We start from the raw sequence: 19,496 nt of genomic DNA, 5'->3' as shown, positions 1-19,496 counted from the left end.
ATACACACTCTGACGACTCTCCTGTTTCCGGCAGAAAAAGAGTCCAACTTTTAAGTCTGGGGTGGAGGTCTTTTCAATTCATTGCAAGTGGCTATTGACTGGCCAGGAATGGCAACTTCACGTTTATGGCTCTGGTGCTCAAACAGGAGGTCAGCTGAATCACAACTTTGGTCTGGGGTTCAGGAACAACTTGTCCTCGAGCCAGGCACTGCAGACAAAGTCCTCTCTTTGCTATCCCAAGGAGCAGCAGGTGCAGTCCAGTGGTTGGTGCAGCCTCTCTTGCCAGGCCCAGTGCCCTTCCTTAAAAGTGAAATTAAATTCTATTTGGGAATCAAGTCGAGTTTATCTCCACAATTAATTTGATAGCTTGAAGTACCCATTTTAGTAGTCCCATTCAGAAGGTAGCAGGACTGAGATGTCAAGCCAGTAACTCTGCATTAGCCAATGGGGCTACTAACCTTTCCACATCAAAAAAGACGATTTTGAAGTTTTGCTGTTAGGACATATTAAAGTATATGCCCTACTTAATAATATATAGCTCCCTGCCTTGGGGCTCGATAGATTTTTCTTAGGGGAGATTTACATATATTGTTAAGGGAAATGGGGGCTTTGCCATTGGTTTAGATGGCAAAAGTCGAACTAGCAGTTTTAAAATTGCTCTTCTAGGCTGCAGTGGCAGGCTGGGAGCCACTTTGCACTTTGTCACACACAGGGCTGCACAATAAGTGCTACAGCCCTGGGTGGACACTAACTTGCATGCCCTTGTTACCCTTGGTACCATATACTACGGACTTATAAGTAAGTCAGCTTATGCCAATTGGGAGTACCCAATTCAACATACATTTTGTGATGGGTTGGAGCACTGGCATGGAGGTCTGGTTAGAAGGCCTCAGGGTACTCTCAGAGTCGAAAAACTAGCAAGATCAGTCCACAACGTTTGGGGTGCTCATGCAAAAAGAGGTATTTTCTTCCATACATCTTAGAATCTGATCATTCATTATAGAATCTAATATACTTAAGTCGATTTGAGACTGCTGCCCATATTTCCCAGACTAATATAGAGCACGTTTCCCCCTTAATCTCCCACACAGAACTCATATCACACTACACCTCAGGGAGCCCACTGGTTTTCGATACACATATGCAATCATTTCAAGCTCCTCACACACACATTCAAGGCACTACACAACTTAGGCTCTAACTACCTGAAGAGTGACACCTCCTTTTACCAACCATCCAAACACCTCCACTCAAAGGACTCCTACTTCCACACATCCCATGCATACACAGAAACAGATCAAGAAAATGTGTGTTCTCTTACATCGCACCTACAGCCACTGCACATCAGAGGCTCCTCCTCTCTTCTTGAATTCAACAAGAACCTGACACCTGGCCTTTCAATTATACACCCTACCATATCAGTGCTAGGCACACACGCCTGCACTTCGCAAAGATACCTTCAAGAGTGATAGTGCGCTTTGCAAATACACATGGCATAACTTTTAGTTACAGGATTATTCTTCATCCTACTAACTATAACATTTACATTTTGTATTCACCATCTAACGGCCTGTTTTTTTCCCTCATATGTTTTTAGGTCGAGCTGGTGTTAGCAGCGCGAAGCGCTGCGTCCAGCGAAAGACCTTATGTTGTTCACTTGCTGGGACTGTTGGACAGGGGATGGGCACGCGCAAGCCCTCGGCGATTTCACCTCGTGGACGCGCACGTACAGCCCTGCGCCGTGCACATCTCCTGTCCCACATTCACAGCAAGTCAGCCTCTCGCAATCGCGCGCGCACACACACACACAGCCACACACACACAGGCACACACACACACACAGACACAGCCACACCCCCCCTAGCTCTTTGTCGCAGGCACACAGCCACACACACACACACACGCACAAACAGCCACAACCTCCCCCCCTCTCTCTAAGACCCACTCACCTGGCTCTTTTGTCGCGACTCCCCTGGTATCTCCGCCGCATCACCTGGCACACACACGGGGCTTCCCTCACTCATGGGAGCCCCGCACTTGCATTGGCGGCCTCAGCCGCCACGTCTGCCGCCACCGCGGGGCTCTCCCTCAGGCATGGGAACCCCAGGTCAAGACTGCTGCTCTTTGCCACGCACTCCGTGGGCGCGGGCATCCAGCAGAAGGCGGAAGTCCCGCCCCACGACCGGCTTCACGCTCCCGAACTTCCGTTTTCGCGCCGGGATATCCTTCACCATCGCTCCACTTTATGGCAATCTCTTTGTGTTCCAAATAAATAATTTCAATATAGTGTTTTCTCACCGGCTAATAAGAATTTCCGCTTTCTTCAAAGATGCTCTGTAGAAAGAACTCTCACAAACCTCCAAAGTATACTTGCTTTGTCAAAATACGAAGTCTGCCAACTTGCGCATAGCCATTTAGTAAAAGGTAAAATTCGATTTTGGCCTTTTATCTAGACGTGCTAATTTCCATACTAGCAGCATCCTAATGACATATGGCGCTACACACAAAGCTAACACAATCTATTCATAACACAAGTAACTTCATGCTTAAAAATACACAGTAACATGATATCGGAACAATGCTAGTCAGAAGATGGTTAAACGCTCGCGGCTGACATCTGCAGAGGTCTTTCTGCAGCAGTTCCAATCACGACAACGAAAGCCAGACTTTTGAGGTGAACAGATTACCATTAACGATGGCAAAAGAGATAGCGCTTGTTTTTAGGTCTCGACTATTCTATCCCGCAGGGATAAATAGACAAGAGTATAGTAGGCAAAACAAGCTCTTGAACCATTGCAGATTTAGTACAGTTCATGTGAATACAATCACACGCATTCTCCCCACGGGCATTTTTTTTCAAGAGCTTTCATTGGCTCTTCACTTTGTGCATGCTGCATTCAGCTGCCTAGTCCTCCCACCCCCTCCCTCTCCAGCACACACCTCTTGCTCTCCGTTTTCCACTTCGTACACGAGCCGGCTCCTCTCCGCCCCATCCCTTTCATGGCCTTTTGATCTGCAGCTGTGAGCCACTTCATGCGCGAGCCGGCTCCTCTCGGCCCCCTTCCTTTCATGGCCTTTTGATCTAAATCTGTGAGCCACTTCGTGCGCCAGCCGGCTCCTCTCCGCCCCCTTCCTTTCATGGGCCTCTGCATTTCGATCTTTATCTTTGACGAGTCTTCCTTCCTGTGCGCCATCACCGCCACAAATGCCTGCAGTCTCTTCCACCGCTCCACATTAAACTATAAAACAGCCGGAAATACCCACGGTGAAAAACGCATGCCACAATTAAATACCCACAGTGAAAAACGCATGCCACAAGAGCCACCCCCTCATACCGCTCAACACACTGCTTATTTAAAAAATTATATTTCATGCAGTGTTATAGAGCACCAACTCGACCTGAAGGGATCAGAGTGCTTTATCCTACTTCATTTAATAGCCCTCCCCCTCCCAGCACACGGGCCTCTGGCAGCTTGTTACACCTTTGTCGCCACTCAATCTCCTTGTGTCGGCCCCCCACAGACCTACAACACTGCTTTTGTATATATTTTTTTTGTGCAAAATTATAAAGCGTAAACTGGACCCGAAGTGATCAGAGCGCTTTACATAAACAGCATTACAGATGGACACATTACATTTTCAGGCATGGGGAGATTAAATGATTTGCACCAATCACAGGATGCCTGAGCCGATACTCGAACCTGGTTCTCCATCTTGAAGGTAGGCTGCTCTGGCCATTATCCCACACCTGACCGCTGCTCAGTGGACTGTTTACTCCCTGCACTGGCTTCATGAAAGGCTTACAGCTGCAGTTTCAATTACCATGCTCTTTGCTTGTGTGTTTATTAAGCTTTTGCCACCACAATCTCCTCGTGCTGACCCCTCAGCCAACACAGTTGTTTTTTGCACCTTTGCAGCAACTTAATATCCCTGTGCCACCCCCACCAAGCCACCCCCTCATACCGCTCACCACACTGCTTATTTAAAATTATATTTCTCAATCATACCTTCTGGAGGAGCTACGACAGCAAGCAAGATGGCCGCATAGTCTCCCGGCTCCGCTGACCTCCGTCTTACGCTCCAAGATCCTGTCACTTATCCTGATTTCCTGTCCCGGATCCGTGTGTGTGAACTAATCCGCACTCCGATGGTGTGATCCCGGGGTTTTTCTGACATTGTGGATCTGAGTAACGTCGAGGACCGATTTGTGGCCTAACCCAGTCTGGAAGCCGGGGTCTCGAGTGCTGGCTTAGCCGGGTCTGAGTTAAACAACAGCGGACTGTTGAGGGCGGCAGGGTCCGGTCTCTGGAACTTTCAACATTTTTGGATTGCTTTGCTATCATCTGCAGCCTGGTGTTGTGTTGGAGGTGGGGAGACGAGTGACGCACGGTGCTGTGTCGCAGGGGTCCCTGATCAGGAGGCCTGACACTTGCATCGCCGGTGCACCTTGGGTTGGAGTCTCGTCGCGCACTAATGCATGCTGACGGTTGGTCCCTCACGGCTCAGTCCTGCTCCTGCTGATCTTACCCCGGAGAAGGCGCCTCTCCTTGGGGATCATTATGCCTGAGGAAATATGGGACCGGGCGGAGCAGGCCCAAAGGGGCCCGTCATTGCGGGAGGTGCTGGCGGCCCTAGAGGCACTTCAGGCGACTGTGGCAGCTCAGACCTGCAGCCTGTTGTCGGCGGCAGATGGACTTAAAGGACTGAGACCGGATCCTGACTCGATGCCCGAGACCCAGCAGCCAGCTTGCCTTTTGATCGACGCCCCAGTGGCGCAATTCGACCCGGTGCTGGAAGCTGTGCCTGCCCCTACAGAAGTGGATCTACTTGAATGGGCTGTGATCGGTGACTTAACTAATTTTTTGGAATCCCCGGTTTTGCAGCTGTCGGAACATTCAACTGCTGTCCCTATCCTGGAACCTTTTAATTGGTACTGTGAACTGTTTTGGATTGTGTCGAACCCCCTCCCCAGTCGGTATATCAAGATGGCGGATATGATAAGGCCTGGCTTCGGAGACGGGGAGGGACATCGTCGGTACCAGCTGCTTACTTTGGGATCTACTGTTCTTTTTCCATCTACTGAACTATGTTCCGACCACTTCTGTGTATCTTTTGACATTTTGATGATGGGGCTTTATTCGTCTGAGGGACTTGGCGAATTCGATCGACGGGGCCAAGGCTGAGACTGTTGTTTGGGTTGTTCATTGTGGTCTTATCGGTAACGGGACTACTTCATTAGCTTAACGGAGTCCGGGGCAGGGTTGGTGGTTCCCCCCGGGATGTTTTCTCAGTTTGGACTATTCAGATGTGACAGTTTCGGGGGGACCCCTTTGTTAGGGCGGGGGGGGGAGACCGGGAGCACGTAGAAGATAGCCCTCCTCCATTTCCCCTCTTTGGGTGGGTTTAATTTCTTTCTGTCTTTCTCTGGGTCTTTCTATATGTCGGGTCTCAGTTCTTGGGCGACAGGCACGCTGCTGGGGGGTAGGCCGTAGTCATCTGCAGGGGTGCAGGGTGGGGGGTTGGGGGATGGGTGTTTTGTTTTTCGTTTTATTTCTATGGCCTTTTTTCTTCTTACCTTTCTTTGCCCTTTTCTTTTCTTCCTTTCCGGGTCAGTGTAATGGGTTCATTTTTATGGCCATCTCTGCTGTTTCATATGTGCCTCAATTCTCGCGATGTTTCAGTGCTACTGGGCGGACATTCAGCTGGCGCGAACTGTATTTGTACGCTCACTTATCATTATTAGTATGTTTTAACGCCGCTGACTTACACGACGATGATTTAACTGTGGACATATGCTATTTCGCCCCCCCCCTTTTTTCGCAACTTGAGATATTGTATGGCACCTGATCCTTCTATCTTATATTATAAAATGGAACCTTTTTATCCTGTTACCAACTTGATATGATTTACAACCAGTACGTATATTGAACGTGGCGAATCTGCTCCCCGGGATGCTGAGTCTGGGTTTTGATTGTTTTATTGTGTTGCAACTGCTTAGCGGCCGGCCCTGGGGGTTGTAGGCCCGTGTTTGTACTTGGTTGAAATGTCAAGTAAAGGTTTTCCCAAAAAAATAAAAAAAATACAATTATATTTCTTTGTAATGTTATATAGCACAAACTCGACCCGAAGGGATCAGAGCGCTTTATATGATCACCAGTTACATTACAGATGGACACATTCCTTTTTCAGGTATAGGGAGATTAGGTGATTTGCACACAATCACAGGATGCTTGAGCCAACGCCGAGATTCGAACATGGTTCCTCAGCTTCACGGTCGGCTGCTTTGGCTGTTATGCTACATCCGGCCGCTGCTCCCTCCTCTCCTGTTCCTCCCTCTTTCCTCCTCCTCATGTGGTCACTCAATCTAGGCACACCTCCTCATCATTTGCCAATGCTTGTTGTTATTTGGCAAACAGTGGACACACACAATATTTCTAAAAAGTGATAATATAGTATTCAATGCAGCTATGAGCCTTAAAGAAACAGCCTAAGAAAGTATAAGCACAACAATGTTTTTACAGTCTGAAATAACAAATCCTTTTTTATTTCACGGGCACATTTCAGTAAATGCAGGTTTTTGATCATCCCAAGAGTAAGAGGATGTACTGCTGCAGGCGCAAGCGGCTGTCTAAGCATGCACTCGTGCACTAGGTCCGGTGTATGCAACATTTGTTGGCACTTCGTCCGGAGCACATTGTTGCTAACGCCCCCCAACCACAACACTGCTTTTTGTTTGTTACACCTTTGCCGCCACTTAATCTCCTTGTGTCGCACCCCCACAACTCCTACAACACTGCTTTTTTATATATTTTTTGGTGCAAAATTCGAACCCACACACACACTGCAACCACACACACACACACTGCACCCACACACACACACTGCACCCACACACACACACACTGCGCCCTCACACTCTGCCCCCTCACACACTCTACAATGGAACATACACTCCAAATACCACTTAGTGCCACATAATTACCTGCACTCAATGCAACATACACTCCAAATACCACTCAGTGCTACATAATTACACGCCACATAATTACACTGCACTCAATGCCACATACACTCCAAATGCCACTCAGTGCCACATAATTACATGCCACATAATTAAACTGCACTCAATGCAACATACATTCCAAATACCACTCAGTGCCACATAATTACACACCACATAATTACACTGCACTCAATGCAACATACACTCCAAATGCCACTCAGTGCCACATAATTACACTGCACTCAATGCCACATACACTCCAAATACCACTCAGTGCCACATAATTACACGCTACATAATTACACTGCACTCAATGCAACATACATTCCAAATACCACTTAGTGCCACATTATTACACGTCACATAATTAGACTGCACTCAATGCAACATACACTCCAAATATCATTCAGTGCCACATAATTACACTGCACTCAATGCAACATACACTCCAAATCCCACTCAGTGCCACATAAGTACACACCACATAATTACACTCTACTGAATGCAACACACACTCCACACAATACCACTCAGTGCCACATAATTACACGCCACAAAATTACACTCTACTGAGTACAACATACACTCCCCATATTACCACTCAGTGCGACATAATTACATGCCACATACTTACACTCTACTCAATGCAACATAAAGACACTTTATCTGTCTATCTATCGCCCTCACTCTATCTGTCTTTCTATCGCACTCACTCTATCTATCTATCACACTCACTCTATCCATCTATCGCACTCACTCTATCTATCTATTGCACCACCACAGTATCACTCAGGGGCACCACAACATCACTATGCGCTACCACAGCATCACTGAACGCCACAGCATTACTCGTAGCCACCACATCACTCAGCGCCACCACAGCATCAATCTGTGCAACCATTCAACAACTGGTTCAAATATGTTCTCTCAATGTTTCAAGCTTTATTACAAATGTCACAAAAAGATGTTAATATTTCACTTCTGTTCTTGGATTTTCGTCACAATAAAATACAATGAACATAATCTTCACAAAAGTTATTTACAAAAGCTATTGCCATTATAAATTACAATAACATTTATTTAAGTATTAATGATTAAAAAAATTAAAAGCCATTGTTATTTGTAATATCAATACATCTAAGTCACGTAAATACAACACATATTGCATTACAAATGCTATAGGTGTCACATTTGCAAAAGTTAAAACTATTGGCATTGTAAATGACAAAGCTATTAATTTCGCTATTTTCAAAACCAACACATAAATAAAAAAATTGTCATTTACAATACCAATAGCTCAAACTTTCCTAATGCGAGACCTATTGCATTGCAAATGCTTGTTTAAACTGTGGGCCATAACACCACAATATGTGCCCAGAGGTATGCTGCCTTGCAAGGATATAAGGAGCTGCTTAATGATCTAAAATATTTACAAGGGTTTTTGAATCACACACAATACAGCACTTTACAAACTGGACTGAGACATTACTCCGCACTTTCTGATGGACACTGACCTCATTTTACGTGTCTGTGAAAGCGACATCCCAGCGTAAGAACACGTGTGACAGTTCACAGTAATTAAATGCACGATTGCTTTAGCAGGAAGGACTGTGCATTTGGAGAGCTGGGCGCCTAATTTTCATGCGACATTGCACAACCTCCTCTTCCTGTTTTGTTAATTCGTAACGAAGCTGCTCATTTGCCTTGGGGGCTTATCTAGTTCATAAAAACAAAGGAACTACTAAGGCCGCCTAGCTATTATGAATTAATTTAATATGTGTATGCAGTGCTGCGCTATGGTAGTGGGTGATGCCGCCTGGCTTATTTAGGGTGTGGTTTGTGTACCCCTAGACTCTATTAAGCTTTGGGTCTGCATCCCTGTTTCCACCTTCAGTGGGACACAGTGAGCGGTGACGTCAGTAGGCCGAGGTGTAGTCTCGAGTGGGCCGCGCCTCTCGCAGCCCTGCCGAAGAGCATCAGTGCAATACTAAAAGAGGAGGGGCTGCGTGTGCCTATCTCACGCCCCGCACGTCCTAGTATGAGATGCGGTGGGGTTTGCGCATTCCTTTCAAGACAGGGAGTTGCCACCCGAGGCGTGGCAGGAACCAACCTTTCCGCTTTAGACACGTTGTGGCTGAGCTACTAACGCTTGGCATAATGGCATAGTGTATTCACTGTGGTGGCTTCTCTAGAGCTTAAGGGAGTTCTACACTTAACACATTGATTTATATATCGAAGAAGACCGCGCAGCAGCACATCTTGCGATAAAATATTGATTTACAGTCAGTACACTTAAATTGGAAGCAATAGAAGCAGGTGGAGTTGTGGAGGCCTAAAAAGTTGGACAATAATCACTTTTACCTGAAAACGAAGTTGTTTTATTTTAGTAAAGCTGGGATAGGCTTGCATGGACATGTGCATCATTGTCTCGACGGAGTGCTGCTGTTATTTCCAACTCACGTGGATGGAGCCTTGTCCCTGTGCATTGTTGAAGTGATTGTCAAATTATTAAGTGCCTTGGACAAGGTTGTACAGTGCTGACAGGTCTGGGTGTCAGACTCGAATAATGCAAGTTGTATTTTTCCCACACCACAAACATCATTAGCGGATAGGACAGGACGTCAGTGACCCGAACAATGCCTATTTTCCAGACTTCACACAAACAAAAATAGATTTATAGGGACAAGTGTTCCTTTGACTCGCATGTACCAGTCCTTCTTGGGCTGTGGTATAAAGTCGATTTTTGTTGTTCGGACATTGGCCCATTCAGTTCCTTTTTTCTTTTGCTTCCATCCTCCTTGGGGTGAGACTGCCTGTTTTTTTTAGGTCAATTTGCCCTGTAGGTGGGGCAGGCGGTTGCAAACTCACAAAGCCCCTGGGAATAAGTTTCTGTATCTGGGGGGAGCTGCCCTTGGGGTAAAAGTTGGTTTCAGTTTAGAGTGCCAATATTTTGCCTTCACTTTGTGCCCCCCTTGGATGTATATCAGCCATTTTTGACTCCTGCATAATTACACTGCGCTCAACACAACATACACTCCAAATACCACTCAGTGACACATAATTACACGCCACATAATTACACTGCAGTCAATGCAACATACACTCCAAATACCACTTAGTGCCACATAGTTACACGCCACATAATTACACTCTATCTACCGCATCACCACAGCATCACTCAGTACCACCACAGCATCGCTCAGAGGCAGCACAACATCACTATGCGCTATCACAGCATCACTGAACGCCACAGCATCACTTGTCGCCACCACAGCATAAGTCCGTACAACCATTCAACAACAACTGGTTCAAATATGTTCTCTCAATGTTTCAAGCTTTATTACAAATGTCGCAAAAAGATATTAATATTTCACTTCTGTTCTTGGATTTTCGTCACAATAAAATAAACTGAACATAATCTTCACAAAAGTTATTTACAAAAGTTTAAGCTATTGCAATTATAAATTACAATAACTTATTTAAGAATTATTACAAAACATTAAAAGCAATTGTTATTTGTAATATCAATACATCTAAGTCACGTAAATACAACACATATTGCATTACAAATGCTATAGGTGTCACATTTGCACAAGTTAAAAGTATTGGCATTGTAAATGACAAAGCTATTAATTTCGCTATTTTCAAAACCAACACATAAACCAGAAAATTGTCATTTACAATACCAATAGCTCAAACTTTCCTAATGCGAGACCTATTGCATTGCAAATGCTTGTTTCCTTAATATGACTGCAACATCACGGTAGTTTGGGTCACAACAACCAAGATTAACAGCTACCTTTTATGACCAAACAAGCACCCACCTACCCTGCGTATCACAGAAGAGAAAACTAAAATTAAAGGGGTCGGCAGCCCAAATCAATTTTGTAACCTCTCCTCACACTCACAAGTCACCCATACAAAAAAGAAACTGACTCAACCTGGTAACCATTAATAGATGCACTCTTCTGAGGTTGATATCAGGGGACTCTGTATAAAACTGTTTAAATATTTATGTTTGTACACAATAATTGTACCTTAGAAGGTAGGTTTATTAAGGGTGTTTATAAATTCCTTGCTCACGTCTAAATGCTTATTATGCAATGTTTGCATTAGGTGGTACACATCTCAGTGTACGCATTCTTACGCCAATGTTACATTCTGTGTGGTATGGTTCACATGGGCCCATTCAAATATAAAATGCAGGCAACTACATATATACAGTATATAATTTTTCATCACCAGTGTGTCACTAGAAATCCACCCAGGGAGCCAAGAAGCAGACTTCAATTGCTTTAATTCAGGTGATGGCTTTATTCATCCAATATCAAATGTTCTCACTAGCCATATAATAAATGCTGATCATGTAAATATACAAGGGAAAGGCAGCAGAGACTGCTGGAGGAAAGAACAAAAGAAGACCCGGCTGCAGAAGCAACTTCATAGCAAGTGCTAAAGACCTTCTTCTGTAGGCGCTATCCAAAGAGGCACAGTTGAATCTTTCTTCTACAGATCGATATCATGCAGACCCACTTTCTACAATAATTGAGTGCATTATATTGTGAGATGAATGCTAGTTATTCTCTGACTAGCAGCTTTCAGGTTTCTTTTGTCTTGGGATATATTCCTCTAGCCTTGCTGTTTTCTCTGAGCTTGATCAAAAATGCAGCTCAAATCAGTAGGTCTCTCATGGCTAGCAGGATCTCCGCCCTCATAAAACATCATACCTACTGCAGTTCTAGTCAAAGACTGGAAGACAATACGTTGATTCAAAACTGTTTTCACAATTGTCAATGCAAATATAAGTACTTCAGGTTTTGGTTATCACAGTATGTAAAACAATGTGCTTTGCATTCATAATCCTATTTTAAAGATTACACACACACACACACTTTTGGGAGTACTGCCACTACAGTTGTTTTTGTTAAAGCATTACATGCAGAAACATACACCAGTTCAGGAATTCTGCAATGCTGTACTCAACTAAGACTAGGAAGCAGGAAGTTTTGGGGTAACCGCTACATGAAATATTTCTATTGCATGTAAATTTATCCATTTTTACATTCGCTTGTTCACTTTTGTAAATGTAACTTTTATGGTTGTCATTTTTGAAGCCGAATAAAGTTTAAATGAAATGAAATGTAAATTTATCTTATGTGGATATCATGGAAATCTGGTAATGATTATGGACTTTTAGACTTGCGAGGAACACAGATGCTCCAAGTGTTAGCAAACTTTAAAACATGATGTACCACTACAAAACGTCCAAAAGCTAAACAAAAAGGAAAGTGCCTTCTTAGCATCCTTGCATGTGCAGGCTTAAGAATGTGCTTATTGCACAGAATATTAAGAGAATGTTCGAAGTGAATGAACTGAAAGGAATGGCTCAGCTCACGTTTTGAGTTTTAAATACTCTGTTGCATGGCTTTGCTGGATGTAGTGGTCGTGTGCCTGTGAATAAACCTCATCTACTAATCACTTTAAAAGACGTTAAGTGGCATCATTTCAATCTGAGGTTGTCAAATGGCGGAAAAGCAGCAACATGTCTTACCTGTCCGAGGATCGGTCCTAAAGGAGGCCCAGGAGCCGCTTGCCCTGCCCGCACGATGGCGCGAATCACGCCTCCCAAGTCTACCTTCTTCACGGCCTTCACTGCCCTGGAAGCTTTTGACATTTTGCCACCTGCAGGTGAAAAGAAAAAAAATGTAAGTAATGGAAAGACATGAGGAAAGTCTACTCTGAATCAGAAGCATGTAGGAATGGGCTGATGCTGGTATCCGAACCTAGGTTTTGCAGATGACTCTGCTTTCTGCAGGCAGTGCATTAGGGAATTTAACTTTACCAATCTAGAGTATGAGTCCAACCAATCTAGAGGCTTCTCCCAGTTTATCCTACTGTCAGTGTTAGCTTGCCACATTTACATTTTACCAATTAACTTTTGTTTTTTTCACCTCTTATTACAGGCATATGTGCTATAGCTGCAGTTATTCAATCAATGGCTTCTTTCTTAGTCAGACTCATTTAAAAACAGGTTTCCAAAATTTGACAGCAGCGAGTGCAGATTCTAGGGTGAAATTACAGCGGGGAAGGTATTTCACAGTATGAAGTCATAGGCGAGATGGGAGCTATTAGTGGAATGCTTTTGCTATAGTGCACCCACATTAATGTTACTTAGGTAAGGGCTGCACTGACAAGTGTACCCAAAGCAGAGAGGTGAAGAAGATGCAAGCTCGGTCTCTTACTCCCATTCATATGCCTGGATGTGGATAGTCAGTGGATGTGCACCGCCCGCTTTACGGCTCCGAGTAAGACGTCACAGTTGTTTGATCATCTCCAACTGAATCGTTGCACAACTGTGATCAGCTCTCATTGTAATTTTACCCCAGTATTGGCAGATGCCACTGTAAAGTCATAATGCTGACAGTAGCTTGCAGTCAGATGTTACTGTATTGGGAGGGCATCTAAATTCAATACCTCTGCAGTCATGGCAGATCGCAGTTTGACGTCACTGTAGTGAGGGCACAGTTAGAAGTCAGTCCTTTAAGGTCCTCACCCATTGTTAAATCATTAATTATTAACTTCAACTGTCATATCATAACAGTGGCGGGCGCAACAAATGTGGTGACTTCACTCAAGCCTTAACGAAGAGTGGCCTGTGATATGGGCCACTATTTCCCACCCCTGCAGTTATGTAAATAACGTGTGTGTCTGTAACCCCACGGGTGAGAGAAATCAGGCTCATTACAAGTTGATTCATGAAGGTTGTCTAAATGAAGAATTACCACGGGAATCTTAAATATTTGGGTCAATTCCACTGCCAAATCCTTTTTGCCCTAGGCTCTAACTCAGAAATTTCAGCAGCCTAAATATCTGGGGGAAATGAAATCGATCTACTGTGTTCGTGGAGGTCTCATAATTCAGATGGGGCCGGTAATTGATGATTCGAGTTCCATCATAATTAAAGGGCCACTCATAATGATGGTCTAAAAGGAGGACCAAATTCAATATCTCTGCTGTAAGGGCAGCTATCAATATAAAATCATATTATAGTAGAAAATTTGCTGAACACAATTGTCTTGTGATGGCAGGGCCTTAGGTAGTAAAATGTCTCTTAGAGCTATTTCTGTGCAAACAAGTCTTTTGTGTGCACATTTTCTATGAAAATGCGTCATAAGGAAATTGGGGAATTTCTTGTAGCACGAAATTCAGGAATTCTGTCGAATTTTGCCAGCATATTTAAAACTACTCCCAGGTCTATTTTCTTGTGCACCCATCAATTGAGGAGCTCCACAAAAACCTCTGTAAAACAGAATGTTATTGTGACAACTAATACCCTGGGCCACATTGTGTTCGCGGTTTCCAAATTCTTAATGGCAGCATGGATAATAAGGAAGAAAATGTCTGGTTAATTCATTTTACCCTGTTTTTTCTAAACACTGCAGGTCCAGTCGTTTTTATTGTATATATTGTCTTTTTATCTGTATGTATATTTATTGCTTCTTTTATGGCCCATGTGGCCGAAATAAAGAATTTTGGATTGGAATGTTATTGTGACAAAAAAGATTAATAGGAAAAAGATTAATAGGAAAAGCATGCTAAACGCAAGAGATTATAGTGGTTTGAGTTCCACAGCAGATAATCTACATTGTTTATGTTACAACACTTTAAGCCCTTCAACGATTGAAGCTCGTGCAAGGATTTAATCATTAATTTACCACTACCTGAAAGTGTCACGCAAGACTCTGACATACATTGAGATGGAATCTAGAGAATTATATTATTCGCTATATATATATATATATACACATTTTAACGCTGCCATTTTAATACCATTTAAAATAATTGCATTTGACGTGTACATTACAAATACACAATCAATGGAATTGAATATAATCCAACCATTATATATAAAAACATTTTCATTTGTGACCACCCTTAGAATACAGAATTAAAAGAATATAATTGAACAGCTAAACAGCACTAGTCGCATGTGTAGCACATCTCGTATCCAGAAGGATAGAGTCACAACCCTGTAGAAAATGCTAGAAGTCTCTGGTGCTAACACACATGAATGTGACGTGAGATTTTTAAAACCCAGTAGGCCTCCACTGAGATCCTCTTATTGGTTTAAAAATCCAAAAATCTTCATGAGCAGGTACGTGACTTGGTTGCACACAAACCGCCAATTATCCAAAATAAAAGAAACAACAGAAATTAAACATTCCTGGTACCAAAATAATCAGCTGAAAAATGCACATCCCAGTGTTGTAAAAGTAAATTACATTAGAAAGTCTTCAATATTCACAGACAAAGCTTCCATTAAATAACAGTATCATTAAGAGAAATAAAATAAAAACTTCAAACCTCTTAAACTGACTTACCAATCACCATTAAAATCCCTAAACATATGACAGCGATAAAAGAAACAAGAATGCATTTCGAAGAGGTGGTGATTTTTACAAGTAACCCCTATTTCAATTAAGGCTGATCATAGCAGGGTGCTCCAAATGCTCCAGTTTAGCCTCCCAAATCCAAGACCAACTCACCACTTACCACCAACACAGCCCCTAAAATGGGAGCTGCCTTCTGCCCTGATGCGTGCTCAGTCCCAGCTTCTCGGGGGAAGAACAGTGACAGGTGCGGCAACCCCTGCAGTGGCTGTACTAGTGTACTGCAGCAGGAATCGGAGCCATAGGCCCAAACCACGCTGGGCCAGGGTCGATGGGGCAATATCTTGGGCCCAAAGGCAAAACAATAGTTATGGGACTGGCGAGAACTTGTGTTCATTGCTACCACTGCTGCGCCACCGTTGTCCAGTTGTTAAGAACTGCTCTTGAAGACCTAAGGAGCCCTAAGTCTTAGTCGGACTTCCTATGGGTGGGTCCAGGGGAGACAATAAAAATAGTAGGTGTGAAGTTAGTGTTTAACTCTGCCTCGTTTGTCTAAAGCAGCTCATGTAGATATAATAGGTAACAATTATTCTATGGGAGTCATGGCCAAATCAATTAGTATATCCGAAAAGCTTTTTTTGTTTTGCTAGTATATCTACACAAAAACTTTTTAAAAATGGAATTTATTTTTTAAACAACCTTGAAAGTTTCTTTCAGATCAGTCGGGTGGGCAGTGTAAGTGACCAGAAAAGTGGTTTCTGTATTAACACCCATAGGAAGGTTTCGGAAGAGCTTAAGAAAAAACGCAAGCACTGATGCCATGTCTGAAATTCGCTCCAGAACAAGACCCGAGAATGGGTTCTGTGAACCCTCCAGCACCAAGGACTTAGTTAACACCATGCGCGCTAGCGGAATTCCGCTCGCACGCTGGGTTTTGCGGAAACGCACTTTACGTGACGAGCTGGGCTCGTCATCAGCGTGCGAGGAGGCTACGCCATGACGAGCCCAGCTCGTCATCAGCGTCGAAGGGGTCAAGGTGCCAACATGAGAAAGCAAACCCAGTGGATTGCAACCTCCAAAAGCCCATTCAATATTACATGAGTAAGGTCCACTTAATGTAACACTCAGTCCTATGAGACTTACAGGAGTACTTAGTGGACCCCCAAAACCTCATTCATCAGGAAAAGAAACGTTCAAGAATTCACACTAGGAATGTATTCACTGTTGCAGTACCACAATATGAATAGTAGTAATTATGAAAATGAAGAAGACTGGCAATAATATTTCTCAATAGGCAGAATAACAGAACATACGATAACACAATGACAGCAATTTATGATTTCTCCACATTGGTTCCTCAACCCTTACCTTCCCTTAGCTAACTAAACTTATTGTAGCACCAAACATAGCTTTTTCGAGTTTTATAGATACCATTGCCGCACCTACACATCTTTTTTGAACAACAGAAGCAGTGTTCAATAAGGGGGCAGCTGTGGTTCCTGTATCTGCACCTCAGCGTCTATTTTGTCCTTGAGCAGGCAGACAAGCCTGTTGGAAGCTTTAATGTAACTTTTCGGTACCCATTAAAAAGGAAAGGTGTTAACAGCTACTGTGCTACTCTCAGCCTTGAGTCTCTGGATCGAAGGTCCTCTCTAGCTAGCAATGCTTTAATGCAGCTTGATTACTTTGCCTTTGGCATAGTTAAATATAAACAAACAACCAATATAGAATTGGCCTTTCACCTACGTATGTTCTGTGAAACACTGTTTAGAAACAATAACTGAGAAATGAAGAGGTTAAGTCTATTAAACATTGATGACTATTTAAGAATAAATAGAAAATCAAGAAATTAGGCTATGTTAGAACAAAACATTAAACAGTATATTCAAGAAAGCTAAAGTGTCACATTGCACTAAAACAAATGTTTTAACAACATTGGCAATCGTGCATTTATATGTAAAAGCATACATCTGAATAAATGATCATGTGTGTGCAGAAAGGGGCACTCCTAAATGGAATATATGAAGATTATTTCAGCACAGAAAGAGAACGAATTAAGCATGCACACAGAGACAATTCGTTTAGTTATGTTATTCGTTTTTTGCTAAATGTCATACTTTTTCTTTTTCATGCATGGAGAGATTAACTAATTTGCTCAGAATCACAGGGATGTTGTACCATGACCAAACCAGCATTGGCAAAGCCAATAGGTCTCATCTTTGAGATTGTTGGCTCGTCATTGAGGTACAGTGTGCACATGCCAACTTTGGCAATGTTTTGTAGCCATGCTGTATAAAAGCGCGGCTGCTGTGAAGCACAGTTAAAAATAGTTTTAAAAAAAAGGACTACGATGCATCCAGAGATAATGAACTTTGAAAAAATAGCACTTTTAAAAATTTGTAATTGCCAAACAAATATCTCGGATAGGCGAGACCCATTGGCTTTTCCAAAGCTTGTTATTATTTTGTTATGCTATACTTTGGCCCCTAGCCATAGCATCGACTGGGATTTCCCTACAACCAGCACCCAGTACCCTGTGACTACAGACACCCCCGCTCAGTTTTAAGCCGTCCGAAATGAACACGCAGAAGAGGGTGTGATCCTCATCCATGACTTGCCACCAACTTCTTGGCTCCCCAAAGGTCATTGTGTAAAGATGATGGTCGTGCCCTGCGAGCCCCAACCCAGACAATGCAGGTCGTGATATTTAGGGATGTCCTCCACCCAAGATTCTAGCACACAGAACCACTTATGTGAGCCAAAAGTGGATCTTGGGCTTGGTCTTCTTTAATTTCTAAATTTGAAACCACCGAATAACGTTTTGGTTCGTGTATTCTGCTTAAAATGGTGAATTCAACCATTTGTATAGCACATCATAAAAGACATAGTACCGCTTGACTTATGAGTGGCAATGGAATTCCTTGTTCAATATTTTTAGGCATTATTAAAAAAAACACAAGTGCCGAAAAAGATATTGGAAGTCACTGTAGAATCAACAAAATGCATCTTTCTTTGCATGCTAAACAAATAAAACCCACTGCAACAATTCCCTTGACTCCACAGTATCCCCTAGCAGCATTCTGGAGTAATAGGGTCATCAGCAAATGGATGTAGACACCAAGGGGTTAAATGATGTGGCTGTGGAAAGTCGTTCTAGTATTGGTAATTACTAGAGGCACCTCTTGAACTCCACATGGACAATTATTAGTGAAATTCGGTAGGGATTGTTGTATCCTTTTATGGCTAACTTAAACCTTCATTTTATTAACATGATAGAATCAGTGCTCATAAGTTAGGTAGAAGTTAACACCAATTACTAAGAATAAAATACAAAAATAGGACGTCACTTCACATATTTGATTCATACACGTCAACACATTGCTGGATAGCTGGCTTAATTAGTTACTTTCAGCATAAAACAAAGCTGTTAACTTTATGGTTTGAGAAAAATAGAAAATGTACTAAAAATCCATAAAAGGTAAGCCCTGATAATCATAGCAGGTACTCCATCACAAGGTTATGTAAATCAATGTTTAATCTGCCTTCATAAACTTTGCAAGGTATGCATGGATATACGGGGCATTCATGCAATGCGAATCTAGCCAAAAAGGCAGCAGAGCACTGTACAGGGTCCAAATACAAGACACAGTCAACTTGTGCTTCAATGGGTATTTGCTTTCTAAGAGTGAAAGTGGACTCTTTATGCATCGTGAGTTTGTGTTCTTAAAGTGGTGAGGTTCCGCTCTTTCTTAAACTGGTGCAGGTTTTGGCCACTCCTGAGGGTGAGCCAATGTGGTTTCAGATCCTATAGATGGAGAAAGGCTGTTGCCTTGTATTGTTTTTTTTCACTTGTCTCCAGACTGATGGTGTCCCCGTTGTGGTTGAGTAGAGAGCCACTTGAGATGGTGTGATGCCTGCCAAATAGGCAGGAGTTGCAGTTGAGGTATCATTCTAGATGATACCACTGGATTTTAAGAATGAGCGTCCCGGCAAGGCAACCCAGTAATATTCCATTAGAGCGAGGGATGCTGTGGTAACATTTCTTCAGACTCTTGATTAAGTGTATTGCTGCATGTAGAAGACCTTTAAGAGTACCAGTATGG

The 19,496-nt window shown here is 43.0% G+C and overlaps 1 protein-coding gene across 1 annotated transcript in view; it reads right to left on the bottom strand.

Annotated features, from left to right (window-relative positions):
- MRPL11 (mitochondrial ribosomal protein L11) overlaps positions 1 to 19,496 on the bottom strand; it is a 712,335-nt gene that overhangs the window by 666,556 nt on the left and 26,283 nt on the right. Inside the window, exon 3 of the mRNA XM_086939516.1 lies at positions 12,555 to 12,685. Within this exon, the coding sequence (XP_086795642.1) occupies positions 12,555 to 12,685 (131 nt within the window). The remainder of the gene's footprint in view (positions 1 to 12,554; positions 12,686 to 19,496) is intronic.

The sequence above is a fragment of the Lissotriton vulgaris genome, chromosome 9 (assembly GCF_964263255.1).
Source record: "Lissotriton vulgaris chromosome 9, aLisVul1.2, whole genome shotgun sequence".
Lineage (NCBI taxonomy): Eukaryota > Metazoa > Chordata > Amphibia > Caudata > Salamandridae > Lissotriton > Lissotriton vulgaris.
The sequence above is the reverse complement of the archived record's forward strand: the minus strand, read 5'-3'. Positions and strand labels throughout refer to the sequence as shown.